This window comes from Martes martes (genome assembly GCF_963455335.1).
Source record: "Martes martes genome assembly, chromosome: 1".
Lineage (NCBI taxonomy): Eukaryota > Metazoa > Chordata > Mammalia > Carnivora > Mustelidae > Martes > Martes martes.
In genome coordinates, this window is record NC_137888.1 from 5,834,875 (window position 1) to 5,857,923 (window position 23,049).

Sequence of the window (23,049 nt, forward strand, 5' to 3'; positions counted from 1 at the left end):
GCGCCAGGCTGCGTCAGTCAGTGGAGCGTGCTACTCTCGATCTCAGGGTTGTGAGTTCGAGCCTCACGTTGGGCATAGAGAAATTACTTAACAAAAAAAAAAAAAAGTTTGGGTATGTTGGAATCACTCTTTCTAAATTACCGTGGCTCAGGGCTATGTGAGAAACTACGTACAGCGGCTGTCCTGAGCGATCTTGGAGCTGGACTCATTGCACCTCAGAGAGCTAACTTTCCTGTGAAATTTGTGTTCTTGGGGAGTGTGCATTTAACTGTGGGCTGCCAGCTCTCCCAGGGCCCTTCAATCAGAAAGGAAGGAAGAAGTATTGCTGACCTTGTGGGGCACATGTAGGAGAGCTTGTGTGAAAGATACTGTCATCCAGCCTTGTTTGTCACACAAATGGCTCAGCTCAGTCAAGTTCAATACTACTGCCTAGGCTCTAAACCAAGACTTTAAAAATAAAGTGGAAGTAAAATGCAGTAATCTATTTTTCACTGAATGTTAATTAAGCAGGGTGCCAAGAACAAAGTGCCAAAGATTTATCTTAGCTACATGGACCCTGAAACAGTGTGTGAAAGTTGCTTTGGGGAGTAATTCACTGAACTAAAACTTTCATGACCTAAACATTCCTGAAGAACTACTGTGTTTAAATCACCTTGTACGGTACACAATTTGAATCACACCCACCCAAAATAAGAGAGACTCTGTCTAGGTCTTAATTAAATTAAGTTACTCAGCCATGGACTTCGGTTATAAGGACTTTGGACTATGTGGGATCTTTGGTCTCTGATGAGAAACTAGGATCACTTCATCAAATTTCATTTCCATCTTCAGTTTTTAAACACATTTCTTTGAAGTCTGCCTTACTTTATTCTTACTTAATTCCCAAGTAAGAGTTTCTTTTTTTACATTGAATAGTTAAGTTTGTAATAATTAGACAAACTCAGTTTTGATTTTTCCAAATCCATTATTTGTAAAAGTCCAGTCTTTATGTAGCTGCAAATATAGGCAGTTCGTTATTAAACAAATGTGAACTTTCCATTGGGTAGGTTGTCTTCAAAAAGCCTCCAATACTTGGATGATTTTTCCATGCAAATCAGCATGTTTTTCTGACTTCCTTCTGTCATCATGTAACATATAATCAGGGAAGCTATTTTCATGTTATAATAGTCTAAATAAAGCACAGAAAGGAATGCAAATTTTTTAAAATTAAAATATAAAAAAGCCTTATAATTATGGATCAAGTGTACATCCTTGGGACTCACCATTACTCTTAATTTTAGAATGAATGTGAGCTCTAGAGAAATACTAGGTTAATTAGTTGTATTCTATATTATATGTTTAACCTCAAAAGTGTAATTTCATCACTAATAAATAAAAGTGTGTGCATCTCTACAAGTATGTCTGGCTTTCCTCAGTGTTGCCCTTCATACCAGCCACCCACGCCTACCAAGTACTGTCATTTTCTTCAAGGCAAAAAAATTGTCAGCATTCTTAAAGAATGAGGATGTAATTCAGTAATTCATAAATTGTTGTCATTGTTGTTCTCTGATATGAACTTTATCTTCCATTACCTGTGAGTATAATCTCACCAAAGTTTGGTCTCAGGGGCCTTATATCTTATGTGGAGAAAATATAAAAGCCAAACTGAGATTTTTCCAGAAAATAACCTGAAAGGAATGTATTGTTTCCCTTTCCTAGTCCTCCATTTATAGTTAAGTATGATAAGGCATACGCTCATTTTAATGTCAGTAGCTATAAATCTAAAAATACTTTTCTTCTGTCAGGTTGTTTACTATGTCTCTGCCTGGTCCAGCAGAAACAGACATAGATGGGCAGCTCCCCGGTGCGGCATTAGGACCTGGTAGGCTGGCCGCTGAGTGCGGGGGCAGCCCAGGCACAGGTGACTGTCCCAGTGGCAGTCCCAGACACGCCTCCGATAGGAGTGTTGACTATAGCAGATCGCAGTGTTCCTGCAGAAGTTTAAGTTCTCGCTGTGATTACTCAGAAGACGTTCTCTCTGAATGTTCAGAAACTGCTCTTAATAGAAATTATTTAGAGAAGTCCGTGATAAAAGAGAAAAAGGACGAGAAGAAAAAATACGTCTCTAAAATCTCCCAATCTAAAGGTAAGAAGCAGCACTTTCCAAGTAAGACCAAGTTTCTGTTTCTAATGACATTTTTATTTAATGCTCTAGTATTTGAAGTAGACCACATTCCATTTTATTGTCCTCCCATATTTTAAATGTGTCTGTATAAGTGAACTTTTGTAGAAGGAATTAGGAAATAGAGAAATTAAGAATCATGACAAGACTTTAAGAATTAACTAATTCTTAATTAATTAAGAATCATAACAAAACTTTCAGGAAGTTAGGCTGAAAATGTAAATCCTAGCCCTCTTGCCCAACCTACCCTCCTGGAGCCCACTAGTGAGGCTGGTTCCATTTTTAGTTAACAGGTGGCCTCGTTACAGATACTTGGATCTCACTGGCTTCTTGCCTTTCATCTCAGCTGAAGAACCAATGTTTGAATTGCCAATGACATGTAAAAACCTGTTTCAACACCCCAAGAAGATGGGCTTCAAGTCCGGTGAGGCAAAGGTCATCCTTTGAAACAGGGGTGGTTCCAAAGGCTGTTAATAATGTCATTCCCTCGCAGACTGTCAGAGTACTGACACCATCCATTCCTAACTGTCCAAACTGGAAGGAGCCTTGTGATATCCCTAACCTCATTCCCTGCCTCCCTGCCTGGACCGTGATGACTCCCTTCCATTTTAGGCAATTCTGGGCTTATAAATACCCCTAATAGAGAAATAGCTGAAACTCTCTTCCACTGTGACCACCAGAACTGCCATCAGTCAACAACTGGAAAATACTTTAGCATGTAATACTATATGTGGAACACACCTACCATCACCTTTACCCCGTATCTCCTACCCCCAGCCTCCTGTGACCAGGTGTGCCTAGGACTCCCTGTGCTACTTCTGAATCGTCTTCAGGTCCCCTTCTTCTAAGCTGTAGGATAGCGATTCTTAATCTAAGACCCATGTCTGTGAGTCCCATGCAAATCTTTGCAATTTTTTGTGTGTCTATTTGCATTTGTAAATTTTTCTAGGGAGAAGGACCCAAGAGCTTCTACCAGATCCTCAAAAAGCTAAAAGCCCCTTTCCCAGAGAGGTGGGAGCCTTACACTCATGGGCAAGGCCCTCGGTAGGAGATGAAAGGTCCAGGTCCTCTCACCTAGGACTCTGTCAAAAGAAGTCTGTTTGTGGCATTTGGAAGAGATTATCACAACAGAACCCACCTCATGGGTAGACTCCATGGTTATAATCCCTTATCCACATTTGTAATTTACAAAACTCTGAAAATCAAACATTTCCTATATCTGTGGTACCCAAACTGATTCGGCAACAAAAACCTGATTTGGACTAACATGAGACTGATCTTTATTCATTTCACTTAGTGTGAAGAGTCCTATATTTCACAAGAATATTCTTTGCTTAAAGTCTGCTGTCCCCAACCCTACAGGGAGTACTATGGAAAAGACTGTACATGCACCAGAATAATAATAATTCAGAAACAGTCTGGCCCCAGGGTTTTATGACAGGGGTCATGGCTCTATACACTACATTTTATATCGATTCTGCACTTTTGTGGGGCTGCATGAAAGGCAGTTAACATTTATAAAACTATTTCTATAGGAACTGAACTTTGGGTTCTAAGTGCCTGATAATTTAACTTTTAAAAATTGTTTCCTCATTTATTCCACAATTATTTATTGAGTGTTTTATGTCAGATACCTTGTCATAAATTGGGGCCCTTCATTAAGAGTAGTTTTTTTTTAAGATTTTATTTATTTATTTGACAGACAGAGATCACAAGTAGGCAGAGAGGCAGGCAGAGAGAGAGAGAGGAAAGCAGACTCCCCACTGAGCAGAGAGCCCGATGTGGGGCTCGATCCCAGGACCCTGGGATCATGACCTGAGCCGAAGGCAGAGGCTTAACCCACTGAGCCACCCAGGTGCCCCTCATTAAGAGTAGTTTAATCATTAGGCCAAATCTGCCTCATTGTATGAAATGAGATAGAAATTGTAAGAGATACTTAACTCTAGCAAACAAACTGAGGGTTGCTGGAGGGGAGGTGGATGGGGGGATGGGGTAATTGGGTGATGGGCATTAAGGAGGGCACGTGATGGAATGAGCACTGGGTGTTGTATGCCACTGATGAATCACTAAATTCTACCCTGAAATTAATAATACGCTACATGTTAACTTAAAAACAAAAAAGAATGAAATTGTAAATTTTGTCATTCTTACATGTGTAGGTTAGTGTAACGAGATACAGAATCATTAAGGACTAAACCCTGTTTCAACTTTCCATAACCTTAATTAGTATACAAAATGCATAATATGTATAGAATGAATTTATTCTATATCATTCAAACACAAGTGGTATATTTACCTTCTGAAGGAAACAAGTCTGGTTCATCCTCCCCCAAAGACCCACTAAGGTAGGCAGAAAATGTAATCTCGGGCAGGTTTAGGGGGTGGAGGGAGGGTGGGTAGCCTTAGACAGATGAGAACACCAGAGAAGGGTTTCTGGTCCTTCATTCTCATCACTTATGTGCTCCTTGTCCAAGCACATTGGACATCTGGTCCTTCATTCTCATCACTTATGTGCTCCTTGTCCAAGCACATTGATCACTAAGAGGCTGATACTTTCTGTTTTCAAAGTACCCATACTCCGTATGCACACTTCCTCTTGGGGCCTTGGCCAGTGCTCCCAGGGCCACAGAGATTCATCCCAGGCACCCACTCCTTCTAATTCTGCCCTCCCATCATGTGAGCGTAGCATACGACAGTGACAGAAGTCTCCACTGCCCACAGAACCCACCATCCGTCATCCTTCTAGTCAGGGAAATCCTTCTCTCCACCAGGTCACACCACCCAAGAGTGTAAAATATTCTAAGCTGGGAGTCAGACTTCCAAGTAGGGCAGGTAGGACCTGACACCCCTGTTGTAATCCAGCCCGATCCACATTGTCTGGGTCTGGGGCTCCCCTAGCCAGCACCCAAGGCATTAAAGTGCCTGGCGTCCTAGTAGGGGTCCTAGAGTCAGCCCTCCGCTTTCCAATTTTCAGTGTACTCAAAAACCTATTCCAAAATACTCAAATATCCAACCAGAGCCCTTACAAAATCATTCCCAGTGGGAGGATAGTTGTAAAGACAGTCCATCGATTATTGATATGATGCGGATGCTATGATCATTGTCACCGTGTAGTCTGTCATAGTCACAATTAAAATGCTTTATCCCCGAAAGCACCCTCAGTTTCTGCTGGCTCACTTTCATCGCAGGGAGAACCCCCTTTCCGCCACCCATACCAAACATGTTAAGCTGAGTCTCAGATGAAGTGTCCACACTTGGGCCAATAGCTTAATGTTCGGACTCCAGTGACATTGGCCACTGAGTGCTTTCTCTCTCCGGGATGAAGACCATGGTTTTTTTTTAGATCCTAGAATCTAGTTTCAGTCTCTCTCAGAATGTAGATACAATAATACACACGCACACACACACACACACACACATGCAGTGTGCACATATATGTACATAAACGTCATGCAAATGCACGTACATATGGGACCTGGGTTCTCCGTCTCACCACTCACTAGCTGTGTGCCCACCAGTAAGTGACTTCACGAAGCATCGGTTTGTTCATCTTTAAAAGGGGATAATAACGCAATGACGTTATGTGTACATTTGACATACTCAGCGCAGTTATATAAGGTTGGTGCTTAGAAGTTGGGTGCAATATTATTTAGATACATTTTGTTTAAAATAGACTTCTGAATACAAGCCAACTAACTACTTCCTTTTAAGTCCAGTCCAAAGTAACAGGGAAAATTGTCTATTTTGGACTTACTGAGAGATGGAATATCCATACAATTCCTCTAAGAAGCTCAGTGGCTTTCTAAGGGTTTTTTTGAATATATGAGATCTTCATATGTAACACTGGACTCTAAGGTTATTCTCAAATTGCCTTATAACATATTATCAGAAGGGTTATATCAGAAAATCTACATAAAACATTTAGTTCAATGCTTAACACAGGGTAAGCCCTTAGTAAATGATATCTATTATTATGGCTTTTAGTATAGCTTTAATAATAGAAATAAGCATGAGTTTTCCAATCAAAGAAGACCTGGTTTTCAATCCATGCTGTGTGTCTTTGTGGTTATGGAACCTTGGACAAATGACTTACAGTCTTCAGCTGTTAAATAGACTCCTGCTGACCCTGAGGGAGGTATCCCGCATATGAAATCCCTGCCCTGGAGCATGGCTATTCATTACATGTGTTCTTTCCCCCTCTAGTTTGCCTGTATACGCGTGCACGAGTGCGGGGGTGGGGGCGGGGGGACACATATGTGCATATCTGCACCCGTATGCATATTACTAGTAACAAACTGGATTGTCTGCTTACACAGGCCAGAAGGAAATCTCAGTGGAAAAAAAGCACAGCTGGAGTGCACCACATTCACATTCCCGAAACAATATGATTACCCAAAGAAGAGACGCTATGACTCACCGCATGCTGTCAGCAAGGCTTCATAAGATTAAAGAGCTAAAAAACGAAGTAGGTGATATCCATCGTAAGTTGGAAGTCACAGTCCTAGAAAACCAGTTTTTGAAACAGCTTCAGCTTAGGCACTTGAAAGCTATAGGGAAATATGAGAATTCACAAAATAATCTACCTCAAATTATGGCAAAACATCAGAATGAAGTCAAAAATTTGAGGCAGCTACTTAGGAAATCCCAGGAAAAGGAAAGAAGTGCATCTAGGAAACTTCGAGAAGCTGACAGTGAGCTGCTCAAGACTAAAGATGCCTTGCAGGCCCTGCAGAAACTTTCTGAAGACAAAAACCTTGCAGAGAGAGAGGAACTTACTCAAAGATTGTCTGTTCTTACAACAAAAATGGAGGCAAATGACAAAAAAATACAGGTCTGTATTTCAGAGGCCTAGAAATTGTAATGTTCCAAAATGGACATGGAGAAGGTGTATGTGCATCACGCTTATGCCTGTGCAGTGAAGTATTACTAGCTGCTTTGCTGGCGGGCCACACCGGTGATGCTGTCTAAGGAGGGGGTCAGGGCCAGGGGCAAGGGGAGATGTTCCTTCTGTGGTCTAGAGAGCTCATTCTGTGGCCGGGCTCGTTTGTCTGGAAATGACCATTCTCTAAGCTTGTTGGTGTGCTGGAAAGGTTATTGGGTTGGTTTGGGTTGGGTTGCGTTGGGTGAAACCTCTTAGAAGCTAACCTTCTACTTTAAATTGTTTATTAAAAGCCTACTTTCCTAAAAGCCTGCCCCCTGCATCTTTCCCACCCCTCATATTCCCTGGTCAGTTGTCTTCTCACTACCGCAGACATCGTTGGTATGTTCGAAACAGAAGTGTTTCCCGGATAATGCTCCTGGGAACAGGGAGGGGAAAGGAACCACAATCATTGACATGAACGCACTGATCTTCCAGAAGGCACATGGTCATCAAAGGCTCGGGGACTGCACCATAAGGGATGATTTGGGGGAACCCTCTGATTCTACTGAGAATTCTGCCAATTTTATTTTAGTCCTTGGTCTCTATGGACAAACATAAATTTTTAAAATTTACTGTTTAATGCCTCATTATATGATGGTAAGAGGCCAATTTTTTTTACGAACTTGAAATAAGAACATATCGAGTTCATTTCATGTACTTTATCGGTAATTTCCTCTTTGGTAAAATCCTCTTCTACTTCGAAAGAGAATTTTCTCCCATAAAATGGGTGTGTGAACTCCAGAAAATGAGCAGCCTCATTTTCAGTAAGGTAATTCATAATCCAAAGTTCTATTATTTGACCTTCTAAGTAATATTGGACCCATCTTAGCACATGCCCATCAGGGAAAAATAAATGTATTTTTATCTACATATTTTTACATATATATGCTAAGTAGTTCATGTCTTATGTCTGTAACCAAAATCAAAAAGAATTCAAGAACTATCTTCTTATCAGATGCACTTGGTCATATGGGAAATTATGTTTGGTTGTAGGGCATTTGGTGGTTGGAGAAAATGTTTATGAGCCAACATGTAGTATTTTTTTTAATGTTAATAGTTTGGGGACTAGGGTTTTTAGGATTATTTCATCCTTCTAGCTTACCATGTCACCCACTTTTCTTTAATGAGAAAGTATTAATACTATAATGGGGGAAAAAAGAAAGAAAAGGCCTTTTGGCCAAGCCTCTGTCAAAGTCCAGACCAAAGAGTTCTGCAATAAAATTATCATGCTGGAGAGGATGGAGAGGAGGTGCCCACAGACCTGTGAGCCCTGAGTGCCGATGGCCGCGGTGCCGGCAGAGATCTCCTGGTCTTAGAATTCCTTCCTCCTTGAGGGGCTGGGGTGAGTCTCTGCAGGAGCTTCCAGGGTCAGTCAGCCGAGACTCGAGCCCTCACGCCTGCCCTCCAGCAGCTGAAGCTTGACAGAGCTCCTGAGTTCACTTGCCCCACTTAGCAGGTCTCCTCCATGTGAGCCCAGCCACTTGGGTTGAGTTTTAAAGATGGCATTGGTTGTATTTATTCATTTTCAAGAAATGTTCAAAGTTTGTTTGTATTTTCAAATCAAATTCCAGAGTGTAAAAAAAAAACATTAGGTTCAAAATATAGTGATTCTCTAGAGTTGGGATCTGGGGTTTTTTGGCTTTTATGTCTGTGTGTGTGGTTATATTTAGTTCTAATATATGACCCCTGTAGCAGCCATGCACTAAAATTGTGCTAAAAATTCACACTTCTCATTAATGCAATTAGTGTCATTACAATTGAAGTTTTTTTTTAAACAATACTACATTGGTGACAGAAGAGTTGAAATATATACTGTTTTCAGAGCTTGGAAAAACAACTGAGGTTGAACAATAGAGCCTTTAATCGGCAGCTGGCCATTGAGACCCGTAAGACGGTAACCGCTCAAGCAGCTACAAAGACCCTGCAAATGGAAATAAAACGCCTTCAACAAAAACTTAAGGTACTTCTTTTAAAGCAAAATGTAACAAAATTTGTGAAATTCTGCTTCCCAAAAATATCAGAACTATTTTTTAAATTATTTAACCTCAAGAAACAAAAAACAAACAAACAAACAAACAAACAAAAAAAGAATCTATTTCTCAAATTAGCTTTTTGTCCCTGCAATCATATGAACAGATAGAAGATCTGAAATCACTCGGACGAGTCCCCAGCCTGGTGCATGTGTGCTGTAGGAGAAGAATTAAACCTCTCAGCTATTCTTTAACAAAACTTCCTGTTAACATTCTCATTCCATCACATGAATTAATATTATTACGTTTTGCTATCATTTTAATGGAAGCCAAACTAAGTTTTTTTTTTTAATTACCTTTCATCATTAAAATATGGTGAGTAATTGTAGTGGCCCACAGATTTATTTTAAAGTCTCTCTTGGCAATGTTTGCAAACCAGTTCTGTTTCATCTGGAAAAATGAGATTGCCTTTTATGATTCATGGTCGTCCCTGGTAATGACCCAAGGAGAAAAGGAATAGAAACTTTAAAGATGTTTTAGTGTCCTGACTGCCTCAGTCACTTTGGCTGCATAACATATTACTCCACAATTTAGTGGTGTAAGAAATGAGAATACTAATTCTGTTCATGAATCCACAATTTGGGCAGGGCTTGCTGTTAAGAGCTCATCTCTGCCACTCTTGACATCAGGTAAGGTGGTTCAAAGATGGGGGCTGGAATTCTCTGAAGTCTCACACATATGTCTGCAGTTGGTGCCAACTGACAGCTGAGATCATAACTGGGGTGTTGGCCAGAACGACCCACATGTGGTGTGGGCTCCCTCACAACATGGCAACTAGGTTCCAAGGAGAAGAGTGCAGAGATACAGACAGAAAGAGAACCAGTCACATAGCATCTCTTCTACCTCATTCCCTTTGTCAAGGCAGTACAAGAGGAGGAGCAGTGGATTCGTGATGGGGAGTCACAAGGTTCTGGAAGAGCATGGGACCAGGAATGGGATCAGAAATATTGCTGAACCAATTTTAGGAAAGTGCAGTCTGCCATATTAACATAAATCATTAATACCTGAGTTTGGGAGAGCATGGCCCCAAAGATCAAAATTTCTCTTTCTGTACTTTGAAACTCATTTTCTTCTCTTTTCCTTTTTTTTTTTTTTTTAAGATTTTATTTATTTTTGCGCAGGAGAGAGAGGGAGATGGCGAGCATGAGCGGGGCAGTGGGGCAGAGGGAGTAGCAGACTCCCAGCCAAGCAGGGAGCCCAGTGTGGGACTCCATCCCAGGACTCTGGGATCATGACCTGAGCTGAAGGCAGACACTTAACCCACGGAGCCACCCAGGTGCCCAGAAATTCGTTTTCCAAGTCATCCAACAACAATTCTAGACTCTGCTCCATTTCTAAAAGTAAGGGGATAGAATGTCAGTCTTCCACTCCCAAATGAGGTACTGCACCTTCAGCCTACATCCGGGCTACAAGCTCACCCCTGTCAGGGTGGCATTGTCCATTAAGATATTGTTTCCTGGGGCACCTGGGTGGCTCAGTTGGTTGAGCGGCTGCCTTCGGCTCGGGTGGTGATACCCAGGTCCCGGGATCAAGCCCCACATCGGGCTCCCTGCTTGGCGGAGCCTGCTTCTCCCTCTCCCTCTGCCTGTCACTCTGCCTACTTGTGCTCTCTCAAAATCTGTCAAATAAAAAATAAATTCTTAAAAAAAAAAAGGTATTATTTCCTGTCTTTTGGAAGCCATCTATCCTGATCTTAATATGGTTCTTCACCATGACCCAACTTCCCATTGGACTTTGACCTGATAGCCTCTGAGCTTGTGAATAGTCTTTCCTATAAATATTCCCCAAACATTCCATGAGCGTTCCTAAATGTGGATTTTCCTTCTTATCGCTTCGCTTGATTAACTGATTGACCTCAACTACACAAGTGTCTTGGATGGCGTTCTGAGCCTGTCGTCTTTGATTCTGAGTCCAGCTCTGTGGAGGGCACCCCAGACTTGAACATTTGCTCCAAGCCTGAGGGAAGACTGTCCTTCCCACGACTTCCTTTTGCCCCCAGCCAGCCCTGCACCAGCCACCTGTCAGTCCGCCGTTCTTACCCACCTTCTTCCTGCTCTCTGCTGCTGAAGCACATACTCCACCCTCCAAGGAGCCGGACCAAATCAAAAGAAAAAACTGAATTTTCCAGACGATCAATGCTTGCCCCTCTGATCATTAAAAGCTTTCTTGTCTTAGCCAGTAGGGGTAAAAAAAAAAAAAAAAATTCTAAGATTTCTTCTACACAATATCCTTCTTAAACATAATATCCAGAATAAACTTGACCAATTTTTCATGGTAACAAACTGTCCCCATCACTGTTCTTTCTTGCTAAATGCACTGTTATCACAATGAGAAAAAAAGAAAAAGAGAAACATACGGTAACATTTTTGCTCCCAGAAACATAATTTCTGGAAAAAAGACTAACATTCTCCTATGTTATCCTCTGATAGCAGATTAATTTTATGATTAAAATAAATACAAACCCTGCCCTCTCCCGTTCAGATGTGCAAAAATACATAATGTTTTTTATTTTCTATAACTATACTTCCTCACGAGCCCCATTCCCACAAGCGGGAGGTGAAAACAGGGACAGATACGGGGATTAAACAAAAGCTTGTCTCCGTCTGTTCCAGTTAAAACCGGTCCTAGTTTAGGTCGTCTCTGAGGCTTGCAGCAGTTTTCCCCAACCCCGTCTCCCATTTCTCAGTGGAGATAGCATCTGTGGGGGGCGGTGCCCCCTTTCTGTTGGGAAAAGGAGAAAGAGGCCCCTGACCCTCTGGAACCTCTATACCTAGTTCTACTGAGAAGTGACTGGTCTTAACTAGCCAAGCCCACGGGATCTGCCTGGTGTCTACTGAATGGTGAAACTCACAGCCTCTTCTCCGCGGGTCAAATCTTGGTGATCTTCATTTGTTGTCTGTTGATGCCAGTGCCTTGAGAGCCATCGGTCACCTGATCCTTGGCTAGAGCATCGGTCCTAAAGCATGTGCTGTGGGATCACCTGGGTCGGTAACCTTGAGGACTGGGGAGCCGGTTCCCTAGCTCTCCACGCAGCTCCCCTCTGTGGGGTCCCACTCCTTGTGGAAGTGAGGGAACCACTATCTTCTCCCTTTGCCTGGACATTGCATTTCGCCCTTTCCACTTAGCACTTGGCAATGCCATGTTACTCTAGCTCCACGCTGATCTGGGGGCCTGATGAAGAGGTTTGAATTGCCTGGGCCATGCCAAGGCTTCCTGTGCTGAGAGTTTCCCAAACTCCAGAGTTGTTGCTTCACCCCCTTAATATCTCTGAGGGGCACAGGGAGACCAGAACCCCATCCAATCTCTCTCTCCCTCTCTCTCTCCCCACCATCTCTTCCCCAACCCTTCCCTCGGCCTCTTCCTCCAGGCTTTCCTGTCTAATCATGCAGTAGAAGACACCCTTCACTCAGATACTCCTTTGATTGTGGTTTTGGATAAACTCGGTGGTCTTGAGTCTAACGGGCTTGCCTCTTGATGCGTGTGTAAGAAGAGTGTTTGGTGCTTAATGAAACCTTCTTTCTTTTTTTTCCTCAACAAGCCAGGATTTCATACCTTTTGCTTTGCCAAGACTTTAAGAAGTCAGTACTTTCTGGGCACTTGGGTGGCTCCGTCGGCTGATTGTCCGACTCTTGGTTTTGGCTCAGGTCGTGATCTCAGGGTCATGAACAAAGAGTCTGCGTGGGATTCTCTCTCCTTCTGCCCCTCCTGCTTCTGCTTATGCTCACTCACATGCACCCTAAATTAAACAAATCAATCTTTAAAAAATAAAAATAATAAAATAAAAAGTCAATGTTGAGATTTAAACCTGAACAATAATGTCTTTGTTCTAGGCTTTACCCACCCTGCACGTACTGTCTAAATGCCGCCCTGTCTAGTAGAACTTCCTGTGATGGTGGGAATGTTCTGCCTGCACCACCAAACAGTGTGGTCACTAGCCACAAGCAGCTACTGAGCATTGGAAACATGGGTAACGGGACAGAGGACCGAATTGTTCATTTCATTTTAATTAGTTTAGATCACAACATGGCTAGTGGCTGTATTAGACCATGAGAAAAAAACCAGCAAACTTCACAGCACAGACCCCAGGGACAGAAAAAGTACAGTGAAGGAAGCTGCCTGGGGAGAGGGGGGTGGGGTTATGGACACTGGGGAGGGTATGTGCTATGGCGAGTGCTATGAAGTGTGTAAACCTGGCGATTCACAGACCTGTACCCCTGGGGCTAATAATACATTATATGTTAATTAAAAAATTTAAAAATTTAATTAAAAAAAAAAAAGAAAAAGTTGGCTCGCAAAGCCCTCAGCAATATTGTCTCCATCACAAATTCTGTTGCTCTGTTAAAAAGTACTTTTGGGGGGTGCCCGGATGGCTCAGATGGTTAAGTGTCTACCTTTGACTCAGGTCATGACCTCCGGGTCCTGGGATCGAGCCCTGTCAGGCTTATCCTGCTCAAGGAAATTCTGCTTCTCCCTCTTCCTCTGCTTCTCCCATCTGCTGGTGCTCTTGCTCTCTCTCAAATGAATTAATAAAATCATAAAAAAAAAAAAATACTTTTTGCTGTCAGGAATGATATAAAGGTTATGGCCGATTTCTGTTTCTGCTAGCCTCTGCAGATTTTATTCGAAGAATACTGAGTCCACTTAAATTGTTTTATAGAAGAAATCAAGGCTGAAAATAGCAAACATTTATAGAAAATTTGGTATTGTGGTTCTCTTTAGGAGAAGGATCGAGAACTTGAAATTAGAAACATCTATACTAGTCGGATACTTAAAAATTTACATGACAAAGAAGATTATCCAAAAGGTACACTTTAATTATTTTTGGTCCAAATCTATTTTTAAGGATGTAGTCATGTTTTTCTACTTTATATCATGCAAATAATGGATATTTTAAAAATTGTTTTACTAGGTATTGAAACATTTTGTGATTCTAGAAGAATAATGAGCTGTGGGATATGGTCGAAGCAGTAAGAGGGCAAAGACACGCCCTCCTGTCCTCCCAGCCTCTGCCAAGTCCCCGCATGTCCTTACTGCAGGCGGAGCAGGAGCCCCACTTTCCAGCTGGGAGCAAAATGTCTGCCAGACAGTGAACTAAGCACATCTGTTGGCCAGTGTGTGGGTTTTTAAAATCATCATTTAGGTACAATTTGCCTAAGTAAAATGCACCCATTTTAAGTGTGCATTTCGGCGGGCTTTGACAAAAGCTGATATGCGTGTGACCAGTACCCCAGTCAGTAGAGAATCTTCCCCCTCCTCCTGAGGCAAACACTGATTTCCTCTGTCAAAGCAGCTTCCTTCGCCCACTCTGGAACTTCCTGAGTGGAGTCATACGGCAGGTGCTCTTCTGTGTCTGGCTTCTTCTGTTCAGACTAATGCTTTTGAGACTCACCCATGTTGCTGCTGCCATCATTCGTTTGTACCTTTTCGTTGCTGAGTAGTATTTTCCCTTCAAGACAGGTCGTACTTATCCACCCCTCCCCCAAGATCTGACAGCATAAGACTGCTCAAAAGAGGTACAATAGGAACATTCACCCCTGGTTTGGTAGAAAAAGCCACTCCGTGCTTACTTTTTTGTTTTTTGTTGCTAGTGGTTTTTTTTTTAACTGAAATTCAATTAATTAACATATGGTGTATTATTAGTTTCCGAGGTAGAGTTCAGTGATTCATTAATCTTATATAACACCCAGTGCTCATTACATCCTAAGCCCTCCTTAATGCCCATTACCCAGTTACCCCTTCCCCCCCCACCCTCATCCCCTCCAGCAACCCTCAGTTGGTTTCTTATGATTGAGAGTACCTTATGATTTTTCTCCCTCTCTGATTTCATCTTGTTTTATCTTTCCCTCTCTTCCCCTATGACCCTCTGTCTTGTTTCTTAAATTCCACATGAGTGAGATATAATTGTCATTCTCTGATTGACTTATTTCACTTAGTATAATACCCTCTAGTTCCATCCAAGTCATTGCAAGTGGCAAGATTTCATTCTTTTGATGGCTGAGTAGTATTCCATTGTATATAAATACATCTTTTATCCATTTATATGTTGATGGAAATCTGGGCTTTTTCCATAGTTTGGCTATTGCGGACACTGCCGCTATAAACCTTTGGGTGCAGGTGCCCCTTCGGATCACTATATTAGTGTCTTTGGAATAAATACCTAGTAGTGTGATTGCTGGGTCATAGGGTAGCTCTATTTTCAACTTTTTGAGGAACCTCCATACTGTTTTCCAGAGTGGTCGCACCAGCTTGCCTTCCCACCAACAGTGTAGGAGGGTTCCCCTTTCTCCACAACCTCGCCAACACCTATTGTTTCCTGACTTGTTAATTGTAGCCATTCTGACTGGTGTATGGTGGTATCTCACCGTGGTTTTGACTTGTATTTCCCCGATGCCAAGCCATGTTGAGCATTTTTTCATGTGTCTGTTGGCCATTTGGATGTCTTCTTTGGAGAAATGTCTATTCATTGTCTTCTGCCCATTTCTTTATTTTTTTAATTTTTTATTTTTTATTAACATATAATGTATTATTAGCCCCAGGGGTACAGGTCTGTGAATCATCAGTTCTGCCCATTTCTTGATTGGATTATTTGTTCTTTGGATATTAAGTTTGGTAAGTTCTTTATAGATTTTGGATACTAGCCCTTTCTCTGATAAGACATTTGCAAATACTTTCTCCCTTTCTGTTCGTGTCTTTTGGTTTTGTCAACTGTTTCTTTTACTGTGCAAAAGCTTTTTAACTTGATAAAGTCCCAATAGTTCATTTTTGTTTTTGTTTCCCTTGCCTTTGGAGACATGTCTAGCAAGTTTCTGCACCCGAGTCACAAAGGTTGCTACCTGTGTCCTCCTCTGGGATTTTGATGAATTCCTGTCTCAAATTTAAGTCTTTCATCCATTTTGAGTCTATTTTTGGGTATGGTGTAAGGAAATGGTCCTTCTTATGTATGTGGTTGTCCAATTTTCCTAACACCATTTGTTGAAAAAACTGTCTTTTTTCCATTGGATATTCTTTCCCACTCTGTCAAGGATTAGTTGACTATAGTTAAGGGTCCATTTCTGGGTTCTCCAATCTGTTCCATTGACCTATGTGTCAGTTTTTGTGCCAGTACCATACTGTCTTGATGATTACAGCTTTCTGATACAGCTTCAAGTCCAGAATTGTGATGCCACCAGCTTTGGTCTTCTTTTTCAACATTCCTTTGGCCATTCAGGGTCTTTTCTGGTTCCATACAAATTTTATGATTATTTGTTCCAGCTCTGTGGAAAAAGTTGATGCTATTTTGATAGTGATTGCATTGAATGTGTAGCTTGCTCTAGGTAATATAGACATTTTAACAATATGTGTTGTTCTAATTCAGGAGCATGGAATGATTTTCCAGTTCTTTATGACTTCCTCAATTTTTTGCATGACTGTTCTATAGTTTTCTAAGTACATATCCTATGTCTACTTGGTTAGGTTTCTTCCGAGCTATCTTACAGTTTTTGGTGCAATTGTAAATGGGATCAACTCCTTAATTTCTCTTTCTTCTCTCTCATTGTTAGTGTATAGAAATGCAACTGATTTCTGTGCATTGATTTTATATCCTGCCACTTTGCTGAATTCCTGTATGAGTTCTAGCAATTTTGGGGTCAAGTGTTTTGGATTTTCTGTGTAGAGTATCATATCCTCTGTCTCTGCGCTTACTTTTAAAGGCAACAACCTCAAATTTCCTTGCCTTCCTTTGTTTGCTTCTGCTTTGTAATTCAGAATAACAGCCAGCAGAGATGATCATACCAACCATGGAGTCATTTAAATGGGACCACACTTTGAGGAAACTGTAGATTTAGTGGCAGGCTCCAGCGACAGTAATCATTCTAAGCTTTGGTAACTAAGGGCACTGCCACAGGAAGTCAGGAAGTCGCTGTGTCTCACCGCCTCTGGACCGTGGTCTGTGCAGGGAGGGTGCGTCCTCCAACAGGAGCGCCCTCCTAGCCTAAAGCCTCCATGTTTTGGAGTCTAACGCTGTGACACCCACAACCTTTGCAGCCCAAAATAAGACAAAACAGGTGAAATGGTAGGGGAAAAGGGAACTGACAAATGTTATCCATATATTGAAAAAAAGTTTTAAATGTCTGTACATTTCCTTACACTACAAACTTCAATGTTACTTTAGATCTAAAATCAATGTTGTTTCCACATGTGAAATGTTTCTGACATATAATGTACCTGTTCTATAGTTTCTTCAACTAAATCTGTACAAGCAGACAGAAGCTTTTCACTGACAAATATGAAACACCAGGAAACCCAAAAATCAGAAGACGTTCCATCTTTGACAGCTAAGGTACAACACATTTGAGTTCTTGCGGTGTCTGAACCTATCTTTGTGAAAACAGAGTATCAACAGTGTCTTATTCCCCACAAAAAGTATTTGTATTCATTGAACAAAAAACAATTTAAAATTATGTATACCCCCCAAAAATGTGTTTTTGCTGCTTTTCAAAATTATAGGGTAAAAAGACAACCGGAAACATTGGTCAAAAAGAAAAATCAACTGAAATAACCTGTGCAATTCCACAGTCTATCAGCAAAGTTCCAAACCAAGAGGATTCCAAGAGAAAATATGAAGGTAATTTTAACCACTTTCAAAAGTTTCCTTTACTCTTACTTGATTTAAGTTATGAATTATTCTGTGTGTGTGTGTGAGAGAGAGGGGGGGGGGAGGGAGGGAGGGAGAGAGAGTATACATAAGGGGCGCCTGAGTGGCTCAGTTTGTTAAGCCTCAGACTCTTGATTTGAGTTCAGGTCATAATCCCAGTGTCCTGGGCTCGAGCCCTGCACTGGCCTCCCCACAGAGCGAGGAGAACCTGCTTCTCCCTCTCGGCAGCTCCCCCTGCCTGTGCTCTCTCTCCGTCAAATAAATAATATCCTTATTAAAAAATTAATAAAAGTATACACAAAACATATACAATGTAAAGAACTATTAGAAATGAACACCTTCGTAGCCACTATCGTGCTTAAAAACTAGGACGTCAGCGTTCCCCCAGAACACCTGGGAGCGCTTCCGAACCACAGCCCCGCGCCCCTCGCCCGGCAGAAATAACCACCATCTCCCACTTTATGGACCTCGTTCTCTTCTTGTTCCTCACAACGCGCATCCCTAAGTTGTATGTTCAGTTTTGGCACACTGGGGAGCAAACCCAAACCCAGCCGAGTAAGCGGCAACGGCCCTGCTAACGAGGACTTTAGAAGACTCCAGGGAGAAGACGCACAGACTCCGGCTTCGGCTTCCCTGGATGTCCGCAGCCAAAGCAGGCTGCGGCGCACGACGGCGAGGGCGTCACCTTCGCCGGGCCGGGCAGGACCGGCCAAGGACGCTGGGCGCCCAGGAGGTCTGCGGGGCAGGGATCTCGGTGCCAGGCCTCGGGGCTTCAGCCTCCGCCGCCGGCCCGGGCCCCTCCCCCTGTGGTACGCAGCTGTGGCGCCGGCACCCGCCCTTCCCCGCAGGCTCCCGCCGCGCGGTTCTCTGCGAAGCCTTCCGGCTCCTAAGCCACGTCCTCCCCTTCGGTAACTGCGGGGGCGCGCGGAGAGCGCCCCGTCCCGCCAGCTGCTGGCGGACGCGGCGCGCAAGGCCCACGTGCGTGCTTCACCCGCCCGGCGTGACGCGGCCCTGGAACCTAGTAATTGGCCGGAAGGTCGAGGTCGGAGATCGTTTACCTTCAGAATTTCATTATCTTTTAAAGATGTTGTGTATTTAGACGGAGTGGACACGTGAGAGGGCGGGGGGCAGAGGGAGGGAGAGAGAACATCTCGGGCAGAGCCCCGCTGAGCCGGGATCATGACTGGGGGGAAGTCCGGAGGCCCAGCCTGAGCCGACGCTGCCACCCAGGCGGCCTCCCTCCGGAATTCCCAAGCCCCCGCCCGTGGCGTCCATGTTCAACTACTGCCCACGGGAACGTGCCCGCGCCCCACGGCCCCGCAACACAGCTGCTGCGGCAAGTCCCCGGAGCCGGGGGCCGCGGCGGAGCCGGCGGGCGTCAGGAGAGGCCGTGCGCGGCCACCGGGTCGGGGTGGCGCCTCCACGTTCCAACGACACGAGCTTGGCGGGGCTCGCTGCGCGCCGCCGCGTCTGGGGCAGGAGCTGACGACCCTGCGCTCGGTTCCTTCTGGGGTCCGCGGTCTGGGTCTCCACGGAGCGGCCAGTCCGCGTCGGTCATTGTGCCGGGGAGCTTATCCCTTCAACGACTGCTCTTGGAGCGCACGGTGTCCGGCTGCTCCGGGCACCGCGGATGCAGCAGTGACGACCAGGCGTCCTCCCTCGTGCGCTTCTGTTCCCGCGGGGAGGACAAACGCCCCGTGCAACAAGGTGTGCGGCGCCTCTGAGGGCGGTGACGCTGCCAAGAACGATGACACGGAGGGAAGGGCAGGGCGGCTACGGTGCGGCTGCGGGGAAGGAGCGACCGAGCGGACACCGGGACACCCGCGACGGGCACTCCCGGCCAAGAGCGTGGGCCCCGGAGACACTGCGCAGAGGGACTGAGTTTGAAAGTGAGCAGGACGCGCGTCTTCCGTGCGGGTTTCCGCGGAAGGTGCGCCCGTCTGTACCTGCAACAGCCGTTCCTCGTAAGAGGCGAGGCTGCGGGCAGGGCTTCCTGAGTGCTGGTAAGGAACGGAAAGGAAGGGTCACCTCCAGAGGACTTTTTCATTTAACATGGGATGGCGAACCTCCCTCCCCCGTCAGTCCATGCGTACCCACTCCGGTCCTTATAATAGCTGCCCCGAGTCCCATGGACTGTGCATGCCATTTCTTGAGCCGTGACCCCTTGACACACACATAGGATGTTTCCTTCTTACCAAACCATGCTGCAGTTCACATCCTTACACCTATTCTTGTATATTTTTATGAAGTTTGGTTCTAGAAGTGAAGTTGTTGGATCTAAGAATATGATAGATACAGGGGTACCTAGCTGGTGAGGTCAGTTGGGCATCTGACTCTTGGTTTCAGCTCATGATCTCAGGGTCCTGAGACTGAGCCCTGGGTCAGGCTCCACACAGCGGGGAGTCTGCTTGAGATTCTCTCTGTCCCTCAGGCTCTGCCCCTCCTCGCCACCCCCATGCAGCATATGCGCTCTTGCTCTTAAAAAAAAAAAAAAAAAAAGTTAAAAAAATTTTTTGATAGCTCAAACTGCCATCCAAAAAAAGCTTGTACCAATTGACACACTCACCAACGGGGAACAGAAGTTCCAATTTCCCCATATACTCCCCAAATCTAGAAACTATCTGCCAATTTGGATGGGGGAAAAGTATCATTGTTTTAACTGGCACCCTGTCGCCTAGCAGTGATGAGCGTCCACTGATAACTTCTTAGCAAATGCATGTTTCTTTTGGCTTTGTAATTCTTACTTGGTATGTTCTAGGAAAGTAGGACATTTCAAGCTTGTTACCAGCCCCTTTCCCTGGATTCTAGTGCTGAATGCGGGTTATGTTCGTGTGCCCGTCCGATGTCAGTAAGTGTGCTCAGCATGCCTTCTTGAAATAGAAATCTCATTAAAGACCACTAAGTAAACTATTTTTTGAATATAGATTTATCGAAGGAAGAGGAACATTTGGAAGTACAAGCACCTCTGGAGAGTACTGGAAGACAGAGAGAGAGAAAAGAAGATCAAGAAAAGAAAACCACGTTAGCGAAAGAAGAAGAAGAACTACCACCAAAAAGAATTCAAGTAGCTCATCCTGAACGGGAAGGCAAGCGGGAAGACGACCCAGGGAAAGAAGAGTTCAAAAGAAGTCTCCAAATAAACGACACGGACAAGATGCCTGATAAAAATGCTGCTGCAAATCTCAAGATACCCTTCAGACAGAGAAAGCATTACTCGTTCACAGAAGCCATTGAGAACCTGCATCACGGGCTTCCTGCCTCTGGCGGGCTGGTCAGCGCGGGTGTGACGAGAGGCGGCACAAGCACCAGCAAGCCTCGTGGTAACTCAGAAGGCCTGAAGCCAGAACGTTCTGTGAGTGGCTATGAACCCTCTTTTGGCAAGTCTTCCCGAACAAAAGCAAAAGAGACTTTCAGAGATAAAAAAAACAGTCTGATGGAAGAACTCTTTGGGTCAGGCTATGTCTTTCAACATGACCAGACCGGCACTGCTGCTGCTCAACAGGCTGACGAGACTCTGGAAAGTAAAAAGACGCACCATCTACCTCCCAGCCAGGCCTCCGCCAGCAACGCTTTCGGAGATTCTAAAGTAACTATGGTAAATTCCATTAAGTCGTCTTCACCTACAGAAGGAAAAAGAAAAATAATTATTTAAATATAATCAATATCCTAATACATTCTGGTATGATATTCTCGTTCTTATGTGCCCTCAATCTCATGTTAGTGTCTGCGTGTGTTTCTGTACTTGAACTGACTTTGGATAATTAAGGTGTTATTATAACCTAATTTTTAAAATCCAGTGTGTATTAGCCAGTGACACTTCAAATATAAAACTGTATCTTTTTTCCCTATAACTGAAACATGTCCATTATCTTTTGGAAGACTGACTGATTCCATGGCTTTAATATTCTGTGGGACTCCATGGCTCATTAGTCCAAGTCAGTCAGCCAAGGGTCACACATCTCACATACGTAGGAATGTTTGCAGCAATCGAATTGTGTTTTAACTAAAAAACATGGAAGCAGCTTTGAAAGAGAAGATTCTATTTAAAAAAAAAAAAAAAAGGCACAGTGATTACCAACAGTAGTTTTATGAAAATTATTTTTGAGTGTTCTCCAATTCAGCTAAACTGCCTTTGTGATGACTCTCTCGTTTACACCCGAGATTCACTATTTTTATTTCTATTTGTTACATACCTATACCATGTCCTTTTTCCGGTTAATCTTGCCATAAAAGAGCCCCTGGGCAGAAGAGTGTCCACTCCAGCGGGCTGCTCCACCCTACCACGCACTGACAGCATCTCTTATCGGAACTAGACAGGGGCTGCACTCCCAGCACTAATCATTTTACTTACCTTCATTTATTTTTAAGGGCAACTTGTTTACAATGTGGACCATGCTATTTCCAAAGAGGTTTATGGATTGGTGTGTAATATTAGCACCTTAAAAAACTGAGAATAGTAAAATAAAACTTTTAAAAGAAAGTGGAAAAACCATGGTGGGAAAACAATTGTATTTGAAACCAAAGAGGAGATAAACACTGTAAGGCCCTAAGCTTTGATCTTTATGAAAACCACAGAGGGGAACAGAGAAGGAAGGGGGAGGGGGAAGGAGGGAGGAGAGTCAGATGTCCCATAGGCTTCTAAGGGGAGATATGCAAATGCCTGTCAAATGACATAAATGCCTTGCCCTAAATTCTGAAGAAATGTACTAAAAGGATTTTTTAAAATGATATATAGAATAATAGTCCAGTGTTGCAATGTCTACTTGCTTTATAGCAGGTTTAGGATTTTTCCAGCGATCTTTTCTTAGGCCTACCCACAAGAACATTAAAAAAAAAAAAAAAAAAAAAAGAGCATAAGTCATAAGGGTCTGACTCTAGATCTCAGCTCGGGTCTTGATCTCAGAGTTTTGAGTTCAAGCCCCATGTCAGGCTCCACACTGAGCATAGAACCTACTTTAAAAAAGGAGAAAGATCTAGGCTGGCAATACCCCCAGGGCAGTAGAAATGCAAACTATCTCTGGAAAAACCTGTCCTTGACCCAGGCCTCAAGAAATTCCCACAAGACAGTTAAAAAAAAATAAAAATAAAAACAACAACAAAAAACACCCACATACATGCAGTCCAAAAAATGATAAGACACAGGAAAACAAGGTGTAAGAGAACCAACAGGCACAACAGATACCAGGTTCAGATCTGCAAAGGCTCTACATGTTGGAATTATTATATACAGAAAATAAACACGTTTAAAGAAATAAAAGAAGTTTCTGAAAATATGAATAAAAAGAACAAGAACTCAGCATATGTG

The 23,049-nt window shown here is 43.4% G+C and overlaps 1 protein-coding gene across 1 annotated transcript; it reads left to right on the forward strand.

Annotated features, from left to right (window-relative positions):
- Positions 1 to 1,794: 1,794 nt before the first annotated feature.
- LCA5L (lebercilin LCA5 like) lies at positions 1,795 to 22,478 on the forward strand (the record flags this gene model as incomplete). The annotated part of the gene is made up of 8 exons (XM_080808317.1): positions 1,795 to 2,125; positions 2,448 to 2,585; positions 6,478 to 6,992; positions 8,905 to 9,042; positions 13,832 to 13,916; positions 17,326 to 17,429; positions 17,597 to 17,714; positions 20,669 to 22,478. The coding sequence occupies 8 exons, from the start codon at positions 1,795 to 1,797 to the stop codon at positions 21,394 to 21,396; spliced, it is 2,157 nt and encodes a 718-aa protein (XP_080664443.1). The 3' UTR covers positions 21,397 to 22,478.
- Between the last annotated feature and the right edge of the window lie 571 nt (positions 22,479 to 23,049).